The 20,722-nt window shown below is 46.6% G+C and overlaps 7 protein-coding genes across 7 annotated transcripts, besides 1 other annotated feature; 2 read left to right on the top strand and 5 right to left on the bottom strand.

Annotated features, from left to right (window-relative positions):
- Positions 1–371: 371 nt before the first annotated feature.
- Positions 372–3,138, top strand: TSTA_069960 (mitochondrial respiratory complex I chaperone (Cia84), putative; the record flags this gene model as incomplete). The annotated part of the gene is made up of 2 exons (XM_002340928.1): positions 372–2,383; positions 2,443–3,138. 2 exons carry the CDS (start codon positions 372–374, stop codon positions 2,615–2,617), a joined length of 2,187 nt encoding a protein of 728 aa, XP_002340969.1. The 3' UTR covers positions 2,618–3,138.
- TSTA_069950 (NAD dependent glutamate dehydrogenase, putative) lies at positions 2,417–6,534 on the bottom strand (the record flags this gene model as incomplete). The annotated part of the gene is made up of 4 exons (XM_002340927.1): positions 2,417–3,138; positions 3,189–3,289; positions 3,341–6,168; positions 6,216–6,534. 4 exons carry the CDS (start codon positions 6,532–6,534, stop codon positions 3,096–3,098), a joined length of 3,291 nt encoding a protein of 1,096 aa, XP_002340968.1. The 3' UTR covers positions 2,417–3,095.
- A 3,331-nt stretch (positions 6,535–9,865) lies between these two features.
- TSTA_069940 (uncharacterized protein) lies at positions 9,866–11,109 on the bottom strand. The gene is made up of 2 exons (XM_002340926.1): positions 11,039–11,109; positions 9,866–10,992 (listed from the first exon to the last, which is right to left on the bottom strand). Exons 1-2 carry the CDS (start codon positions 11,096–11,098, stop codon positions 10,231–10,233), a joined length of 822 nt encoding a protein of 273 aa, XP_002340967.1. The 5' UTR covers positions 11,099–11,109; the 3' UTR covers positions 9,866–10,230.
- Positions 11,110–11,917: 808 nt separating this feature from the next.
- Positions 11,918–12,020: a sequence feature (GA-rich).
- Positions 12,021–12,337: 317 nt separating this feature from the next.
- On the top strand, positions 12,338–14,233 carry TSTA_069930 (uncharacterized protein; the record flags this gene model as incomplete). The annotated part of the gene is made up of 2 exons (XM_002340925.1): positions 12,338–13,453; positions 13,507–14,233. The coding sequence occupies 2 exons, from the start codon at positions 12,338–12,340 to the stop codon at positions 14,023–14,025; spliced, it is 1,635 nt and encodes a 544-aa protein (XP_002340966.1). The 3' UTR covers positions 14,026–14,233.
- A 35-nt stretch (positions 14,234–14,268) lies between these two features.
- On the bottom strand, positions 14,269–15,228 carry TSTA_069920 (shikimate 5-dehydrogenase, putative; the record flags this gene model as incomplete). The annotated part of the gene is made up of 2 exons (XM_002340924.1): positions 14,269–14,310; positions 14,335–15,228. The coding sequence occupies 2 exons, from the start codon at positions 15,226–15,228 to the stop codon at positions 14,269–14,271; spliced, it is 936 nt and encodes a 311-aa protein (XP_002340965.1).
- A 459-nt stretch (positions 15,229–15,687) lies between these two features.
- Positions 15,688–17,505, bottom strand: TSTA_069910 (MFS multidrug transporter, putative; the record flags this gene model as incomplete). The annotated part of the gene is made up of 6 exons (XM_002340923.1): positions 15,688–16,226; positions 16,273–16,560; positions 16,609–16,738; positions 16,787–17,200; positions 17,253–17,446; positions 17,475–17,505. The coding sequence occupies 6 exons, from the start codon at positions 17,503–17,505 to the stop codon at positions 15,688–15,690; spliced, it is 1,596 nt and encodes a 531-aa protein (XP_002340964.1).
- Positions 17,506–18,132: 627 nt separating this feature from the next.
- Positions 18,133–20,531, bottom strand: TSTA_069900 (C6 transcription factor, putative; the record flags this gene model as incomplete). Its single annotated transcript, XM_002340922.1, has 7 exons — positions 18,133–18,671; positions 18,727–19,008; positions 19,060–19,179; positions 19,227–19,807; positions 19,856–19,950; positions 20,002–20,275; positions 20,332–20,531. The coding sequence occupies 7 exons, from the start codon at positions 20,529–20,531 to the stop codon at positions 18,133–18,135; spliced, it is 2,091 nt and encodes a 696-aa protein (XP_002340963.1).
- Between the last annotated feature and the right edge of the window lie 191 nt (positions 20,532–20,722).

Below are 20,722 nucleotides of genomic sequence, written 5' to 3'. Positions count from 1 at the left end.
GACTTGATCATCGCAGCTTCTACATCTTGAATTGCTCGACAATAGCCACTTGCTGATCAATTGAAGCTTGGAAATCAATGATGATATAGTTTAATCGATAGTTCAAGCAGGAAAAATAAGGCGTCGCACATGCGCCACCTCCATAACGGAAGATGCAATCCTCTTACCTTACACGACGCGTTTTCCGTGCTCTCCTCAACAATGAACCTGTGTGTTTTTCGCCTCGACAATGTCGACTCTACTCGCCATCGACGCTGTATCATCCCCGGAGAGCATACAACAACAAGTATGGCCAGTCACGAACTTTTTTCTCGTTTACTTCTGCAACCAAAACCGCGGAAGTCCCAGCTTCCGAAGTTGGACTCCAGACCATGAGTGAACTGTCGAAAGCAAAGATCACCAACGGAAGAGCGCCATCATTTAACGCTCTCTGCAAAGCATATCAAAAGTTCTTTGAGGCAAGAGCTGAAGAACCTGGGATCATAACGGAGTTTCATGCCAAGCAACTTGTAACGACTTATGACTATCTTCGAAAGCACAAGGGAGACGGAGACGTGGACAGCAAGGGATTCGAAATCATCGAGTCGAAGGATTTCATGGAGCTCACTCTTTACGTTCTTTCGCAAGCGAACTGCCACGGCAATTCTCATCAATACATCCGTCGGATAGCAAACAACGCCTACCGTGTATTATCTGCCGCAGCTACAGATGAATCAAGTGAGATCAGCAGTGGTGCTTTTCTTGCTTGGATTCGGATTAATGCATTTTACGGCAACCCCTACCAAGCACGAACAGCACTTGTGAAGGAGTGGCCCAAGGTACAACAATGGCCGGACGTTGATGCCCAGGGTTCGCCTTGGCTTTGGATACTACACGGCATGGCTTTGGATCAGAATGCGACCGAACTTGTACAAGCGGTGCAGGACTGGGACATGGGTGGTTATTTCACTCTTACTCCGCAGCAACATCAAGATTTGGTGATTACTCTCCTCGAGCAGGGTCAACTTGCCGCTGCTAAAATCATGCATGACTGTCCTTTACCAGCAGGTGAACCGACTGTTACTGCTACAAGTGCCGTTGCAAGAGCTTACATTCTCAATGATGACAAGCCCGGTGCAGACGAACTTATTAATCGACTGTCTGTTCATTCCCCAAGTGCAGAGACTCGAGATATCTTTTTGTTGATAGCAGCTGCAAATGGTAAAGATGCACAAGGCTTGGATCGGGAGCTCAATAATTGGTGTTTAAAGGATCCTTCTGTTCGCGAAGGGCTGTCCATCTCTTGTGTCAACGATTTAATTCGGTACGCGTACGTAACCGGAAACAAAAGCCTTGCTGTCGATTATTCCAGTCTGATTTCCACATGGGGCTTGGAGTCGAATTCAGAAACGCAACTTCTCCTCGAATTAGAGCCGCGCATACAAGATTCAGACATCGATGGGACCGTCAAAGCATTGAACGAACTTGACGAGAGCGAGGCATCCGCCAATATCGCCCTGCGAATGAGATACCGCCTTATCAAGATGCTATGCTCATCTCCGAATAATGACGAGGCATTTGACCAAGTCTCTAAACTTCTAGATCCACTTCTCCAGGACGGGATACAGCTAGAGCCAGAAATCCTCACTGTCTTGAGTCGCGCATTGGCCTATCGTCATGACTGGGAAGCGCTTTCGCAGCTGTTGCGACCTCGTATAGGGTCCTATTCAATGCGCAACGAGCGGCCATTAATTCAAAATGCGCTGGTAGATTTCATCCGGGACACGGAACAAGAAAACGAAGAAGTCTGGGAAGCATATGACCTTCTTCGAATCGCCTTCCCCGAAATCTCCGCCGAACGCAGAGTCGAAATCATGGACCTTTTTTTCACACGTGGCATGGTCGAGGAAGCATGTCAAGTCTTTGGACACATGCGACATGCCCCAACACCAGCCCAACGTCCAACACCCGAAGCATACATAACATGTTTCCTGGGTCTTGCCCGAGCCACAGCCTGGGATAACACCAAACTAATCCGCAACATGCTCAAAGTCGACGTCGACATCGAAATCACCACTCGCGTCCGCAACTCCGTCATGCTCGCCCTCGCAGCATGCGAACGCTCAGAGGAAGCAATGGACGAATTCCGCGAGATTTTACGTTCGGACGAAGGGCCCTCCCAAAATACATTAATAATTTTTTTCCGAGCATGCGAATCAGCTCCTAATGGTGTCGCGGAAGCGAATAAAATGCTTACCAAGATTACCGCGTTGGAGATTCCGTTGGATCGCGGGTTGTATCTTGCTTATATCAAGGCTCTTGCAGCGCAGGGTGAGCATGAACTAGCAATTGAAGCGTTGGAACAGACGGAAAACAAAATCGGTCAACGGCTTGATAAAGACATGTAACCACCCCACCCTTTCGTCTCACTTCATTCTTCCCTTTTTGCTGATATTTCAACAGGATCGCAAGAATATACAACTCCTGCGCCCACGAATACGCCAAAGAGGGAATCCAACAATGGACCGTAGAAACCCATCCGACAGTCTGGCAAGAATTGGAAAACCTGCCTCGAACCGAGACGGAAACGGGATTGCGGCTTCAGGGGTTTGAGGATGATTTGGCTGCGATGTTGTAATCAACCCTGATGGGTCCTAGATAAATGTATGTGTATAGACTGGTTGTATGATTGAATGGGATATGAATCATTCAGATGAGAAGAATATTCATGCTTAGAGCCTGGATTGGAGATCCGTTACGGAGATAATGATAGGAAAGATTCCGAAATGGGCCTGCTGCATTTCAAGACATGTATAATATCTAATTCCGACAGAAAATAGAATAGTAGGATAGGTAATACAGCTGATATCAAAAACAGGCTAGACATGAAACAAAAGTAGAAACATTAGTACACACACAACACACACACTCTGGCCAATTGGTTTATTACAAGTAATTGATTGATGGTTTATGCAGACCTTTTCCCCAAAAGCAATTGTTTCTCCTCATCCCATGCGAAAAGGCCAAAATGACGCTCGTCCTAATGGTAGGACGACGATGGATCCCGATTATAAAGATAATTGATGCTAGAGATGACAATAAGTCATGAAATGAGATCATTTCGAATTCAACAGTTGGGAAGAGAACTTTTTCGACATGCTGGAAGACAGATTAGTAAAAGAAGTCTTGCCTCGGGAACGAAGACTTACAAATCAAAGAATGCAAATTGGCTTGGGTTACTGCCGTATTCGTACACGAAACGACTAGCCAAATAACTGCCAAAGATTGATCGGAGATAGTTTTCCGGTACCTTAAAAGTTATTAGTCAGATATAAATGCATCTAAGCGAGGAAGAACATACCCGAGTCAATATCGTATCAAGTCCAACCTTCTCCAAGAGTAGTCGTGGAAGAGCATCTTCCAAAACCTTGCGGCGCAATTGGACATTATTCCACAACGATGTCTTTTGCAACTCCTCGTCGAGGTTCGTAATAGCCAGACTCAATCTGTCGCTGAGCACACTACGCAACAGTCCTGTGCGTTCGTGTTCAAGCCATATCGCCTCAAATTCCAAGGTGGCATTGCGTTTGATGATTTCCTGTACTTCCTTCACGTATTCCTGGTAGAAGGCGGGTACGGTTCCATCTTCAGCAACACACATGTTCTGGACGAATTCCTTGTCGTCCAACGACAATGAGGCCAAGACTTCGAGTGACGAGGATGTCACACCACCCTTGTTAGCTGACGCATCTTTGTACAAGATGCAGCCTGCCTTTTCCAATCGAAGCTTCGCATCTTGCGTAATAAAAAGGTTAGCCCCTTCGACAATGTACGGAATCACCGATTTGCCGTTTACAATCAGTTTGTTCACAGTGCTCAAGTCAATCGACTCTGGTCGTCCTCCACAAGGAACAAAAAGATCCACTTGGGATTCCTTTCGGAGATGGAATGTGTTTCGGAAAAGCATGCCGTTGTTGACAACTTCGCCCGAAGGAAGCTTCACGTTTGAATCTTCCACAAGGACACGGTAGCCTTGAGCTGATAGCTTTGACAGATCGTACTGTGAAATCATGACTCGTTTCTTTGCGAGTTTCACCAACTCATCGCGGTCCAATCCGTTGGGATCGACAAGCACACCAGATCCATCTACAATTGCTATGTAATTTTCGTTTCCGAGCAAAATTTCGTTGGATCCCAGATCACCATCGGGACCACCAGTCTGCAACTTCTTGACGGTGGAAGGGTCGATGTTCAATTTGCGGTAGATACCGAGGACATACTGACGCACAGAAAGAGTGGTCATGCCATAAGCATCGTGGGGGATACCGCCCAGTCTAGGACTCTTTCCTGTGAAGAAAGACTTCCACCACGGCGCGCCTCGTTTCCTGGCATGCTCAGTAGCCCAGTCAACAAGATCTGCCGTGTTCTCATCGGGGCCCATGAAAAGAATCTCGTCCTTTCCGTGAAGATCGACGATGGGATCTTTGATACCAGGACTGGTTGGTGGGATAAGAAGATCGAGAATACTGTCGATATACTTCTCAAACGCCACACGAGCTTTGTCTTGATGGTCGACATCAAGAAGGATGACACCTTTGGCACCACCTTCGGGAATATCCTTATTCTTACGCTGTTGCGTATTGGCAAGGTTGTAGTTTTCATCAAACAAAGACCGAGCATTAATACCGTAAGATTCTTTGTTTCTACTCTTAACAATGCGAATTCCACCGCGAGCAATGTCGCGGAAACGGAGGTGGAAACCTCTGAACTCGGAACTGATCACAAGGAACATGCCGTATAGACGTTGTGGGTACTCATGCTCTGGCAAAAAGTCGGGATGCAGACGGAAACTCAGTGCCACCTTTGTTGGGGTGTAGAAGTTTGTCTTCAAGATGGCTCTGTTGAAGGTCCGGAAAGCGGTCATCACCATCTCGTCGTGCTCGTTGACCGCAGTTCGGCTGATAATTTCTTTGAGTTTGGCATCGTCCAAGATTTCATCGACTTGCAAACGCAAATAACTAAGTGTAGGCAGGAAATCATCCTGCGGGTCTCCAGTCTGCACGTAATGAGTGCTGGCAAAATCGAGGTAGAGCTTGTGAATGAGATCTGGGTATTTGTTAATAATCTCAAAGATATAATCCGACGTAAACGTCTCAGTACGGAGTCGTTTCTTAATCTTGGCCAAAAGCTCTGCATGTACGCTGTTGCTAGAGTCCAAAAGTGCCGTCAACGAAGTATACTCGGACCCAAGACGATTCAGGAATTGTTGGATAAAGACCCAGGCACAATGAGAATAAATAGTCTCTTGCAGACTCAGCCGGCCAGAAGCAAAGTGATTCTGGAAACGGTTTTGCGGTACACAGTACAAAAGAGAGACTTCCTTCACAATCTGGTGGATGGCAGCTTCAATGGGGGGATACTTTTGCGAAATCTCATTAGAGACGGGTCTCAGGTAGAGCGAGATGACGTTGATTCCGTTAGAAAAGCTCTCGAGGTACTTCCTCGAGCTGGTCAATCGGTAGTAATGGTAGAGATCAGACAGGGCGCTGAAAATGCCCATGGCAGATCCTTGGCGATAAGCCACAACCAAACGTTTTTCACGGCTGTTCTCAATGTCAAAGACTTCGATAACAGGACCGGTTCGGGAGACCGCATTAGAGATGACCTCTTGATAGATGGCCTTAGTGTTTGCAGTTGCCTTTTGGAGAAAGCGCTTCTCGCCGATGATCTCGATGTTGGTCTCATCGGGGTCTGGATTAGGGTTGGCGAACTGGCATTTGTAGACAAAGTAACAACGCAGTTGCTGTGCATCCTCCCCTGGTAAGGGGCTGGTGGAGCGGAAACTCTCGACTCGATAACTTCTTCCCGGTCTAGAGCCGTCGATGTATTTGGAATCGATGCGTGACTCGTAATTTGGGCCGTCAAGGGTGGTCACACCAGGTTTGCTGGTATCAATGTAGACGGCATGGTCTTCGTCTTCCTTGTCGAGACGGATCTCCAAACGCTTATCGTCACGGGCATAGGCAGCTACTTTGGCTGCATACAAGGACAGGATCTGAGTGACTATGGATTCTACAGATTCAGTCTGGAAATACATGTCGTCGATTCCGAGCATGTTGTAGAACCAAGTGGTTTCTGAGACAACGAAATCACTGGGGAAGAACCCTTTTTCCTCCAAGCGGTCCATGACTGTGAAAGTTAGTCCAGGTCTTAGGGCACAAAACGTAAGAGCTTACCCTGCTCCATTTGTTCCTGTTTGCCTTCGAATTTGGCCGAAATATAGCCAGATCCTTCTTCTGACAAGACCCTATGGTGGCCGGGCAGTCCCAGGTGCACTGGTTGCGGGGAGGGTTGACGACCGGGCGTTCTGATGACATGGTCGAGATGTTTGTTGTGAGGAAAGCGCTGGAACCCAATTGGGGTTCCAGGACCAGAGGAACCACTACCACCGACAACCAATTGTGGAGTTGACAGGCCATTGCTGTGGCCATTCACTCCAGCAGGAGAGGGTAGACCCTCCGAAGGAGGACGTGTCGAAGCAGGATCAATTGACATAGCGGTGTGTGAAACCGTCGAGAATCAGGAGGCGGCAATGCGGTACGAGAGAACTAGAAAAAAAAAATACGTCTCTAGAAACAGGCACGTATGTACGTATATATAGTTTCAGGAGGCTCTAACGACGGAGAAATTGTCAGTTAGCCGGGGACTTGCGGTCAAACAATACAATGGAACGAGAGATAAGAGAATAAGCAAGGAAAGACCCAAAAAACAAGAAAGGAGCCGGGAAGAAGAGAGCTCACCAGTCAAACAATCAAACAAACAGTCCTTATCTCTGATAACAGGGTTATAGCAGGATTGCAATCGAGGCCAATGGATAGGAAGTGTAACACGAGAGGGCAGCAAGTGAGGGCTTAGAGGAGCTTTCCGGGAGCGTTATCCGAGTACGAGCTGGATGAGTCTCACGACGACAGGGACGCCATGCAGGAGAATTGATTGTGTGTATCGGCACGTGTTATGATTAATCGGAATGAATTGATTGAGTGAATGACAAGGGGATTCATGGATATAAATAAGAAGTGAGCAGGACTCATTGCTCAACAGTGGCGGGGCTGGCGGAGACGTCACAGAGAGAAAGCGCCCGCACAGCAGGCGGTAAGGCGGTAAGGCGGCAAGATGCGGTCAGGAACGGATCTCTTCAACTTCTGGCCTTTTTTTTCCCTTGATAAGTTATTTTTCCTTCCTCTCTGTCAGGTCTGACTCTCTCGATTATTCTCTTCTCATGAATACGAATATACCATACCACCGACCTCTACAGACAGACCTGAATTGCAGAATCACGAATCTACGTCCGCCATTAACTAGCCAGTGGCCACACGGAGGGACACGAACAGACAAATCTCCCCAGACCAGCTGACCAAATGCTGCTCCAGATTCGTTCCAGCGGGTCAAATCTCCATATTTAGCAGTCTATCAAGTCAGGACCGCATACGCCTTTACGGAATAGTCCGTAGTGGATTACCCCAGGTGATCAGATCGATTGGATCTGGCTGGTCGGTTGTCAAGGGATGGTCCCGAGTTTCTACAAGGAGTTCGTTCAATTCGTACGCTAAACTCGTTGCAAGTATTCATTCACTCCATTGCTTAACTGCGTCTACGTACGTACTGTCCTGTCTTTCTATCAAGTACCGGAATCTGGATACTTCGGAATCTAGCATGCTATCGGCGTGCCGGTACCTCTGCCGGCTCTACCGGCACGGTCACATTCCACCGACTGTCCTACGTTACGTAGATAGACGGTGATACACCCCCCTTTCTCAGTTCCTAATGTGACTCATACTCCGGACGTAGTTGAACTAGTTGAGATAACAAAAACGAAAAATGGCGCAAATATGTTACTCCTTAGCTGCAGGCGGTCCTGTGGCGCCGGCGGTCTCACTGATCCAGTAAAAGAGCCTGAGGCTGTGCGTGGTCGATTTCTATTATTAACATTACCTTATAGAAAGTAATGATTATATAAAAAGGAATGTTCCAGGCTTCGTTTATTTTTCCCTCAGTGGGGCAACGATCTTGGTGATACTCGATGAGGAAGGAAAATATGCAGTTAGCAATGGAAACGACATCGTAATGAGGGATTTCACGATTTGCTTGATATGAGAGGTCAGTTGGTTCCGTAGCTTATTGGTAAAGCCAAACTTTAGAGTCGATTACCCCGGATTTTCTTCGTGATTACGTAGATAGCCGTGAAGTGCTAGTTTTTCAACAATTCAACAATACGAAGAATAAGTCTTCAACTAGACAGAAGAGCATATGAAGGGGTTTATCCCCTGAATGCCGGACCACGTGGGGTGATATCACGTGTATCTTTCGATCACGGGATATACAGAGATTTTGAATTTTTGAACTGTCAACGATCGATCTAGATTTGACTTACTCTTAGTCAGGGGAATATTATCTAGCGATACTCGTGATTCGCATCTATCAGTGTTGAAATAATTCTTATGTTCTTGAAATTTAACAGGCGGCCTGACTCCGACTTCTGTGATGGATGCCGCCATTCGCCCGGAGCACCGAATCGCCGAGGACGATGTTCTGGAAGAGCTTATCCAAGATACAGAGGATAGACGATCAGAGTCTCTATATCGACTTGATAGAAGCTACGGACGTACCAATTTTCCATTGTAGTGAGTCTGACAATTCATATTCAGGACTATCTTCCAAGTCCCAAACAAGTCATAACAAGGTAACCCCGGATTTCCCAACATCCCGTCCCAGAGCTAAGCACTATTCAGTCTAGCACAACGGGGCAAAACATCTTCTTTTGTCTTCCGTCTGGCCTAATTGGCAGCCTTCTTTATGTATCGCTAGGGTTGTTGACCTCCCGCTTGTTACCCAACATCATGGATGTACCCCGTACTTACAAGTTACCGCATATCCGATTCGCAGTAACAGGGTTCAAGGCGACTAATCAGAGCTATAAACTGTACGTACTTTGCTGTCTTTGCAAACTGTATTGGGCTGAAAAGACGGACACAATGCAAAGACATGTCATTCGTAGCCTGTGCCTAGCTACATGCAGTCCGGGGTATAAACAAAAGGTTGGGGTAAGTTAGAGTAAATAGGCTGATAAAAGCTCTCGGGATAATTTATATGTTACCAAGACTACTTACGTGTCTCGTCCTTATAGACTTGAGAAATTTTTTCTTTTTCTTTTCTTTTCTTCTGATCAATCTATTCTTTCTTTCTATCAGCCTAACTGTATGTACTCGTGCCAGATCACTGACGTATCCGATTATATCATCCTCGTGTTTATCATTCATCACACTACCTACAGATCTTAGCTATATCTGTCGGTTAGTTTGAGCTGGGTATATACTAGCGGTGATTTCCGTCAATCCTTCAACTCATCTTCTTCTTTTTCCTTTTCTCTACAGATATTCCTGTGGAAGTCCCGGATTGCGTCTCCTTCCGAACCATACTCAATTTAACCGAGGTACGTTTTGCTCACCTTACGATCCAGGGTCAGTACTGTTCTATCGGGCTATTTATTTATCCCCTGTCGCATGTTTCTTCTCTTAGTCTCGGATTTTCTGTTTTATGTCTTGAAACGAGGCTAATATTATGGCCCTACATGCAGCTGAAGAAGCAGCTCGAACTCCATACTTCATCCGCCGTTCTTCTCTCATCTCGATTTCGCATATCGACGACGGAATACTCGACAAACATCCTCAACCTCGTGCATCAGGCAATCGGACTCTAAGAACATGACATCAACAATGCCAAAACTCAGCAAACTCTCCACACAATCACCAACATTCCCAAACACAAAATCCACCACATCTGCACCCCTGAATCATCAGGACATATTCCGTGCCCTCGAAGCATCGGCTTCCATACTGCCGAAATCATTCATTAAGTCCTCTTCATCCGCGACGCATGTCGAGTTTTCAGACCATCAGTTTCAGATCCGCCGCCCCGCGCCGTCACCCGTGGGGCTTCCATCGAGTCCTCGTTGAACCCGTCTTGTTGAGACTTGATGTTTGTTGATATTGTGCATATGTAATATAGATCGATTTGACTGGCGTCGCGAACAGGAAGCTGGCATGGATATGGGATGGAATTTGCGTCGCTGCTGTGCGGATAATATATTGTCTTTCTGTTGAATCAATCTGCTCATGAAGAGCTCCTCATTGGGTTACTGGAGAAGTGCCGTAATTTGTAAATATCGTAACCGTGGGTGATCTGATAGTAGCATCAATCCGGTGTCTGCTCTATCTGAGTATACAACTCCTCCAGCTTGTTCAATGCCTCAGAATCACCTCCAAGAGCCGCCCGGTTCAATTGGTGAATCATATTGACTCGTTCTTCCGTATGAGCCCATTTGCTTATCCTATCCTCAAATTGCTGGTTACGTCTCGACCCATACGTCATCCGCACCATATCCGTCTCCCCTTTTTCACGTTTGATGTCCATAAGTTCTTGCAAGAAGCGGACTTGAGAGGATCTGTTATCGTGCGCAAAGGTCGCGGAGGAAATTTCTTTCTCATTCGGTTTGGCAGTAACAGACGAACGAGCAACATGCACCCGTCGCCCAATAATCTTTATGGGATTCGCTGCAATCAACGAATATCCATCCGCGTGCTTGAGATATGTCGGATCAGGCTCCGAATCCTCGCGACGAACGAAATGCATATCAGTCCCAATCATATCCGCCCATTCACAGCTAAATATATGATTCCGATAAGAAATATAAGGATTCTTGCTATGCAATTCCATGATTTGTATCTGATCGTCATCTTCAACCTCGACTTCATCGGTCGCGATATCGTGTAAGGATTCATTGCCGTCGACCCGTTTGCGTTTTCCGGTTACTTCTCCCCTGTCTTGTGGCGGTGATGCGGCTTCTTCGGCGTCTTCGTCGGGCCTGCTGGGCTGCTCTGTTGTCGAGGACGCGTATCCACGCGGTACACGGAGGGGTCCATTGTAGGAGGTTAAATCGATATTGACGTAGAAGGTCTGTTTGTTAGCTGTCATTTTTTAGACCAAAGAATCGAGAGCGTACCTCTGTCTCTGTGGCATCGTATTCATACTCGTATTCAGAGTCTGGTGTTGAGACCTGCATGACTTTGCGTACTGAGTTGTGCTGTCCTGGTAATCGTTAGATCGTCCCTGCTAATCTTCTGCACCACGCGGCGCTAAACCCAATTCGGCTGATCACTTAAGCTTTGTGGCCGGGCTTGGCGTTTTGGGTAATTACGAGACTCACCACAAAATTGTAGTACTACGTATAGGGAAGTATATCGTGAAAGTGTATTATGAAAGTACATCACTACAGAGGATGGTCGGTGAAGATGAAGACTTCAAGGGATTGGCCTCCTGAGAACGAATGACTTATCCCAGATCGCATAAGAATCCTCTATCCTCAACCGTGAGAAGATGAAGCCTGCTGATTCGCTATCTTCAAACGGCATGCGAAACGAAGGACTTCATAGTACTGAGTACGGAGTTAGTAAGTACACAGTCTTATTTCGGACGTCCAATTGACAATTGCATGCAATACACGCAGCCTCATCACAACCCTACTACAAAGTCTACTAGACTGAGTCTATACACTTATCGATAAGATCGCGATAATTTTTATCGATTGCTAACCGAAGTCAACCATGATGTAATGAATACAGCGTCTTGATGCCATGATCAGCCATTCTTCTCAATAGGACAATATAGTGAGATCTCTCGCATGACTGTATATTATGCTAAAATACAATAGTTAGTAATCATCGACTGAATAATAATAAAGTAGTGGTGTTACTCGGCTGCGAGCGGAACACCCTGGTGCCAGAATGCCGATTCGTGGGGCGCCACCCGCCCTGATTGGCCGCAGAGCGAGTCACGCTGGCTGTTCCCGCCCAAGCCGGTCTCACCTGCAGCGTTCCTGGCTTTCTCATTCTCTCTTCCCTCTTCTCTCTTCTCTTCCTCTCTTATATCCTCTTGCTCATTCCCCTGCTTCTGTTCTCACTCCATCTCACCTACTCTCGTCCTCTATAGCATGCGATTGCCACCCTAATAGTCCTCTCGGTGGCTTGCCGCTTACTTCCTGCTGGTCCGGTACCGCACTGAACCTTTGTCTTGCCATTATTACCGCGAAACGCATTTTTATCCCATTATATAGCTACTCTTTATGCCTGTCAAGTGAACTGCTTCATAATAGAAGAACTTCATCCCTCGACTGGTCGCTCTTACCGCTGGCCCGGTACAGCTGACAGACTTCCCAGCACTCTCGGATCCCTCCAAGACGACTGTACAAGACATCCGAGAAACCCGGCTGGACTAAAACTGCACTGCACTCACCACCGCAACCATGGGCCGCCGACGTCCAGTCTCGAAATTCATTATTATCACCCTCGCCAGCTTAATCACATACCTGTCGATCAGCAGTGTCCTTCGTGCTGTCAAACCGTCGTTGTTCGTCTGGTCCGAGGAAGACTTGGAAGAAGCAGAATGGCTGGCCACATCCAAGTCCTGGTGGGATCGCAAGTTTTGTCGGTTTTTCGGTCTCTGCGGTATCGCTCATGTACGTCTGTCCCGCAAGGATGGGCCTCCCAGTAGAACACTGGGCCAAATGCCCATTGATTATCAAGACGATAGCTGGCGGATGGATTGGACTCTTGCAGAAGATCTTTCTGCGAACTGGACCAACAGTGAAAGAGTCCTGCGTGAGGTTCCAGAGTACGTGTTTGAGTATGCGCCTTTGGTGCATTTGTTCTCAGGCGAGAGTTTCTGGCCCGGAGATATTGCGGAGCATCTCGTATACACTACTCCGACATTGAACTACACCCCTGTTCAAGCAAAATGGGACCATCCAACTCTGCAGGATTTGGATCGACTTAATAGATGGGAGTTGGGTAAACATGTTTATCTCACCAGTGGCGACGATGTTGAAACTCGGCCGGCCTGGTTGGGAGGGGAGAGGAATATCCCTGTGCCGCCCCAGCCGGGAACGCCAGATCCTGAAGAACCTGTTGATGACACACCTGGTAACAGCCCAGTTTCTAATGAAGGCGACGATCGAAAAAAATGGTACGATGCCGGGGGCTGGAATGACGATGTAGATGCTCACTCGGTTGAGATGGAAGAGTCAGAAATACTTGATTTTGAACATACGGTTGAAGAGTTGCGCAAGAGATACACTGGCAAGCCCATCAAAACCACTGGCGTGGACCGAGGACGCAGCGACGCTCCTGCCTTTTTGGTCGTTGTTGACAAAGGCAATGATATCGTGGATGCTTTCTGGTTCTTCTTCTACAGCTACAATCTCGGAAATACAGTCTTTGATGTGCGTTTTGGAAATCACGTCGGTGACTGGGAGCACACCATGGTGCGGTTCTACAAGGGCCATCCCAAGGCCTTGTTTCTTAGCGCTCATACCGCTGGCGAGGCTTACAGTTATGAAGCTGTTGAGAAGCAGGGTAAACGGGTACGTTATTTCTCGTCTTTAGTATAGTATACGAACTGAGCTAACTTGAATAGCCCGTTGTTTATTCAGCTACTGGTACACATGCCATGTATGCCACTCCTGGAATTCATGAATATGTTCTTCCGTGGGGTCTACTTCATGATCAGACTGACCGGGGTCCGCTGTGGGACCCGCTACTCAACTCGCATTATTTTACCTATGATTATTTGAGTGATGTTCTGCGAGCCTCTAATCTCAACCCCTCAGCACCAACAGAATGGTTTTTCTTCAACGGCCACTGGGGCGACAAATTCTACCCACTAGGCGACAGACGCCAATACCGCTTCGCCGGACAATACCACTACGTCAACGGTCCCCTGGGTCCACGATTCAAACATCTCGGCCGACGCAAAGTCTGTCAAGGACGATATACCAGTTCCTGCGTGATCCGCAATTTTGTCGAAGAAGAAAAACGATCCAAGCGCTGGGTTGGTGTGGGAGTGGGCGAAGAGCCGGAAGATGAGGAGTTGAGTTCCATCATGGAGCGGAGGACGAATTGGTTGATGACAAACGGTATTAATCCAGAGGTATGATTGATGGATTTGGAGTTTGGTAGTTTGTCTAGACTTGGATGTTCTCCGACTGATGATTTGATGGATGTTATTTCGTTTCTATACCCCAATATCGTTCTGAATGGTGCATGATTCTTATGATTGATTCTAGAAGATTATGATATCGTTGAAGATTTATAGAGAGCTGCAGTGAATGATTATTTGCTTAATATTATCGTCGGCATTACCCACATCGTGATGTCAACTTCGACATACTTTAGAAGATCATAACAGGTCTGCAATCTGTCTCGCTCGTCTCGCCATCTCCTCCAGAGGAATCCTCTCACTCACCTCCTCCCCCGCCCAAAGCCTCCACTGCTCCTTCAACTGATACGTAACAACATCCACTCCCTCCCCCGTCACCCACCCATACATTTTGGCTGCAACAAGATTCCTCGTCTGACGGGGTTTGTAGCACATATCTAGAAATACAGCCCTCCTTCCACCCTCGCTATTTCCCCGAGCGAGCAGGGAATGTAACGTATCTCGCGCCGTGATCTCTTCATCTGTCGTGGGTGGATAATCCGGAACTGTGCCTATGCCATAATACGGAAAATGGTTGATATTTCTCGCTTGTTCCGGCGTTTGTAGATGAATAATTTCCGGTATGGGCGTCCTCCTACTCTGATACCGGGTCTTGATATCGTTTACCAGCGTCTGCACTTCGTCAATATCACGATTGACGATGTATATCCTCGCGACGCTCAAATGTCTCGTAAGCGCATAAATGGCTGCTCGAGAGGCCCCGCCTGCACCGACAATAAAACCCGATTTTGTTTCCTCGTCGTTGATTGCATTATTTGGCCGGGATTCACGATCAAGTCGTAAAAGACATTCTCTAATCCCGATCCAATCCGTATTCGTCCCTATCAATTTGCTCTCTGTGCCTGCAATGACGGGATAGATATTATTACAAGCCCCAACCAAGGAAACAATCTCATCAACATCATCCAAATAACGAATAATAGCCAATTTGTGCGGCATAGTAATCACCGCGCCGGCAAATTTTGGTCCATGCAGTTTTCCCTTTATGAGAGTATCATCGTGGGTGACATCGGGGATGTCGATTGCTTCAAGACGCCAGTTTGTGTAGCCGATCGTAGCTGCGACGTCGTTGTGGATTGTGTTTGTGATGGCGTGGCTGATGTTTGAGCCTATGAAGTAGATTCGTTTTTGGTCCGGCATTTTGTTTTGTTCTTTCTGCTCAAGTACCCAGGTAAAATGATAGGTTTCCAGGTGTTTGAGTGAGGAAATCTACCTGCTACCTAGGTATACGAATCGGCGGGGTTATTCATAATCTTAACCGCTCTCTAAAATAAGTAACCGGACATTGAATAAGTCATCAAAATCTCCTGGTATATACATCGCGAATCGCCGTGATTTAGAATATCTAAACGTTGGGTAATAAACTAGGCTATATCGTCAATATGGTTCAGAAAGGTAAGAACGCAAGAGTTGTTGCGTTGGTTTGAGCATTGACTAGGATTACCCAAATAAGACACTTAGGGCTAATATCCAGAACGCCCGAATGTCACAACAAAAATATCACTTTTCCGAAATATAAAATGCAACAAACAAGTACATAAGAAATATGCACGCTAGTATAATCCATTGATCATGCAATCCATCATATCATATGCCATATCAAACCTGCTCCCTACCTTCAATCTCATCAACAACAACAAGCCTCTGACAAAACGGACTATTCCTCCTAATCTCACCCCCATAATACAACAACACAAACGGAATCGGCAAACAAGCCAAACTCACAAACCCAAGCACAGAAGTCGCCCACGAAACCCCCAATGAGTCGTAGAGCGGGGTTGCCGTAAACGGTAAAAACGCACCCGCAATACTGCGTACAACAACAGAGGCTGCAAGGGCACTTGCAGAGTATATTCTGTACGCGTCCGTGACGTATGTCAGTAGTGAAGTGAAAACGATTTGGTATCCGAACCCGAAAACCAGACCCGACGCGACGGGGACGATCCAGTGGATGCTTGATTTTGCGGTCCATGCAAGCCAGAAGATACTAATTGTGAGACAAGGGCCGGAGAAACATGAGAGAGGTAGACGATGTAATTCGGGACTGGAGGTCCAGGGTTTGCCGAGTTTTTTGTCTTTTTCGTAAAACATGTCGTAGCATATTGTTATGACGCCGGAGGATGAAGCGCCGATGCCGACTAGACGTATTAGTATTATGTTGTTGAGTCTGATGGGAGAGCTTACTTGGGATATAAGTGAGAGAGGCGGATTTGACGTCAAGTCCATAGATTCCCTCGAAGATAATGGGATATGCCTGAAAGTAGAAAAACACTAAGCTGTAGGCAATAGCAATGTATAGTGTAGTCGACAGAATGATCGGCTCGGTGAAGAGCATCGTAATAGGTCTGACGATGATTTGAGTCGTTGTAAAAGTCGAGTCAGGGTACAGTTCTTCGCGGGAAAAGTATCGATTTCCCCATTTCTTCCTAAGTTTGCATGCTTGTTGTTTCAATAGGGCTGGTCCGAAGGTTTCTATCATAATCAGCAGTTGGTTCTTTAGTCTTGATACAAGGGATATACCAGATGTGAATAGGAGAGCTATCCAGGTGGTACCCGTCATGATAAGACTGATCCGAAACGTCCATCTCCAACCATATTGAACAGAGCATCCAGAGATAATCGGTCCTAGAATTGGCCCAAAACTCCCAGCCTATTCATGTCAACAATGCACATGCCAATCCAGAAGACTTCTACATACCGACATATACGTAACCATCGCCCGCCCACGAGTCCGCTCATTAAAAAACATATCCGCATATAACCCCCCAACAACGGTCTGCGGCGCAGCACCCGCAAGACCACAAATAGCCCTAAAAGCGAGAAAAGCGCCCCAACTGGGCGCAAAAGCGCACGCGAGGGTTGCCAACACAAATACTGAAAACGTGCCCAACAGAACGGGTTTTCGTCCTATGGATTCACTCATAGTACTAAAAACCATCGACCCAATAATATAGCCTACTAAGAATAAAGCCGTAGGGAGGACTTTGAGTTCAGAACCGGATTGGGAGAATTGCTGCATTATGGCGGGTACGGCGTTGCTGGGTAAGGCTGTTGAGATGCCGCTGTTGACTGCGACGATGAATGCCACGATGGCATTGTACACTTTTTTATTCTATAGAGACCGTTAACTTTGGGGTGGTGAACAGAATACAGGGTATGCGTACAGCAGTCCAGTTGGGAGGGTTTGCGGCTGATTGATTTGAGAATTCGACCAATATTTCATCTTGGGAGAGTTTGGTCAATGTATATCCTTCATCTGTTTGTGGTTCTTTTTCTGATTCTGCCAGGGTTGAAGATGTTGAGTTAAATGCATGTCCCTTGTCTAGTTGCAAAAAGATCTTAGTATAATTGACAACGCCTATCAAGGTATGAGAGTGGCATCATACCTGAAAGGAAAAGACCATTTGCTTGAGCCATGGCTGAGTCTATATTTTTGCTTTCCATTGTCTATACTAAACTAAAAAACGAATGAGAAGGAAAGAGAAAAAGGAAAGAACTGTGTTGGTCCCTGGTTCCAACCAAGTACTGTATCAATTGCTTTAATTTGCGAATGAGTGGATCTATATATACACATATCAAGAAATTTTCATTCAAGCCGGACGCAAACGAAAAACAAGAAAACAAATTGACTCATCTACCATCCCTAGCGCCAGAACTTCCATCAACAATGTACAATACCTCATAATTACTATATGGGGGTACAACATTACACTCTAAGATTGTGGATCGATATATCACTTTCCGAACCGGGAAGTCGGCGCCGTACCGGGCCCGGAAATTAGGGCAAATCGACCATCGGCGCCGGTCACAATCCGAGGGTCTAGACAGGCGTTTTTGAACAATGAACAACAACCTGTGGGTTATCACACGGCTAATGCAGTTGAAGGAGAGATTCCTCTGTTGCAGTTAGATTGTGTACTGCATTGAGGCCCAAGTGGTTTTATATTCAGGGCCTGGCCAGACGAGTACTATTCATTGTATTCACTACGTGAACGAGTTTCTGTTCACAAGATATCCGAGTAGCATCAGTATATAAGATACTAACTACTGAGGTATGGAAGGCATCGTATGCAAAAAGTCAAAGATATCATTCTGGTCTTCCTCGAAAAGCCCAAATGAATCCGCAATAGAATTGGACATGGTAGCCCAATTAGGGACCTCCATCATTTCCGGTAGACGAGAAAGAGGCGGTCTGGGGGTATCATTACTCAATGTCGGTATCGTATTCGACTCCTTGTTGGTAGTAGTGCTCTGCATAGTCGGCCCACGATTATTACCTTCGTCATCATGTGGATTCGAGCCCATTTCCACTGGAGGAGCGTTTATTATGAGATTAGTACTGCCGTAGGAAGTAGGCGATAATCGATCTTCGCCTTGTTGTTCGGGCATGTCTACGTGATTTTCCTGGCGCCGTTGACTGGCGATCAAGGCACGTGCATAATTTACAAAGATTGACACGGTGCGGTGGATATCTGGATACGGTGGCTGTCTTAGGAAGTCGCATATTTTCTCCGCTCGTTCGAGGAGAAGTGATTGATCTATGAGACTGGGACACCAACGCGCGACTCGGAGAGCAAACGTCGCTAGATACGATATTAGACACGAGACAGGAATCAATGGGAGAGTTGGCAAACTTACTAACGAAAGCGATTGTTAAAGCTGGGTAAGTCGGTGCCCACGTCATTTGATACCGATATGATGACTCGTTGATGAGATACGCTAATTGGTCCATGATGGTAGTAACAAGAGATTGCCATAAATTCATAACGCTCTGGTCCATAGTATCCGGGTTTGAGTTGGCGTAAGTCGGTTGTAGTCTCTGAATGCGTGCCAGTGAAATACAAAACACAAAGATCCTGGCGTAGTGAAGCATGAGTTTGAGGCTGCTGCGTTGAAATGCTCCTGCATGGAAACCGTTTTCTGGACGACTCAGTAAATTATTCATATGTGAATTTCGAAAGACGCGCTTACGATCATGAATCTCATCCCACGTTATCCACCAGTTCTGAAGTCTTGACATGATAGCTGGCAGCTCACTGGAGATGATATCAGAGATTGTTGGTGTTTTTTCGATGATCACTCGAGAATGGCCTTCTCCCAGTTAGCTACTGCACAACAGCCTCAAATGGATGGCCGACCTCGTAATTGATGCAACTCTATGATACTCACTGTACGCATATCAGCCGGTAGAGAAAGCGGATAATCAAGAAATGCACGAAGTTTCGTGACATCCACTTCAGCAATACGTGATTTGCGTCCAGTACCAGAGGCCACGTCCAATTCCAACGTAAAACTGATTAGCCAAGTTCTCGTTTGCCATACTAATTCACGGTCTGCCATAGTAGCCGAAAGTGAGCTTCGAGGTACATTCTCCTGAGACAACAGAGTGTCTAGTGACTTTTCCAGTCCAGAGTCCAAAGCAGTGCGTAGAATGAGTGCAATTGAGAACCACGTCTTTTCAGAGTAAGCAGCTAATAAAATCATTCCCTGAACGGTTTCTAGCTTTGTAGGTCGTTCAAAAAAGCTGTCCTCAGCTAAGCGATGTGCTTCATCTTGCAGAACTCGCTGCAAGTGGGTATTACTGCGTAAATCGGCTACAGCGCGACTGGCGAGGTAGATGATTACTGTAAAACAGAACAGAGAGCGTGAGCGGATGGAGTCGAATGTATCCCTGATTGGATCGAAAAGGGGAAGGAAATTTTTGCTCCCACCAGCAAATCTATTTGAATAAGCAAGTGTTCCCGAGTATGTGTTTATGTACACGTACCGTTCGTACATAACACGTGCATTCTCCTCACTGACAATGCCACGCGCGATGATATCACCTTTCGAATCGCCTTTCGATGAGGAATCCATAAAAATCTGATTTCACTATCAGCAACCAATGAGCCTCATACAGATAGATGTGCATACATTGTCCGAGCCCAGCAAATTCACAGACATGGAATGCACCGCAGACACCGGCGCAATCATCTCATTGGGACTTAATTGCTGCGACTTGGGCCCACTCTGATCTCCAGTTTGAGGCCGTTGCAGGCTACTCAAATCCACCGAGTTCGGCAGTGAATCAATCGAAGAGTTGAAACCGGCATCCCGTGTTGTAACGAGAGAAGAGTAATCCTGTTCCGCAGATCCCGGAGTGTGAAATCCAGCTCGCTGGTCCAATGGCGAACCTCCTAACTGGCTCCTGTAGAAATAAGTAACTATAACCTCTGTATGCGTTTGTAGGCATGAGAATCATACCGTGCTGGAGTCGCACTTTTCTGCCGACGTCTAGTCCTTCGTGGTTCAGAATCAATAGGATCAAGTATACAATTACGACCAGCAGATCTACAGCGAAAACACGGGACTTGATCGCGCGCATCACAGCGCATCTTTTGTCTTCGACACCATCGACATGCTTTGAAGAATCGTATCGGAATATTTTCCGGTCGAAAGACCATGTTCGGAACTCTTTCGGTCATTTTTGTTTCTGGTGTGATTCATATTTTTGACACGTTAAGAGAATGGTTGGTTGATAGCTTCGTCGGCATCGCATATGATGAGCTACTGATTTATGGATATTTCTTTTCTTGACGTCGCGTGCGATTGCGCAGCGACGACCCGATAACTCAAACTCCGGTCACGTGCAAAA

This window comes from Talaromyces stipitatus, genomic scaffold (assembly GCF_000003125.1).
Source record: "Talaromyces stipitatus ATCC 10500 scf_1105507295523 genomic scaffold, whole genome shotgun sequence".
Lineage (NCBI taxonomy): Eukaryota > Fungi > Ascomycota > Eurotiomycetes > Eurotiales > Trichocomaceae > Talaromyces > Talaromyces stipitatus.
Note: the sequence above shows the minus strand (reverse complement) of the source record. Positions and strands in the feature narration are given on the sequence as shown.

What these genes read in the sequence shown, in the direction of transcription:
- TSTA_069940 (XM_002340926.1), bottom strand. Translation starts at nt 11,098, where the DNA reads ATGCAGGTCTCAACACCAGACTCTGAATACGAGTATGAATACGATGCC. An exon ending in ACGATGCCACAGAGACAGAG is followed by an intron (nt 10,993 to 11,038) that starts GTACGCTCTCGA and finishes GCTAACAAACAG; the next exon opens with ACCTTCTACGTCAATATCGA.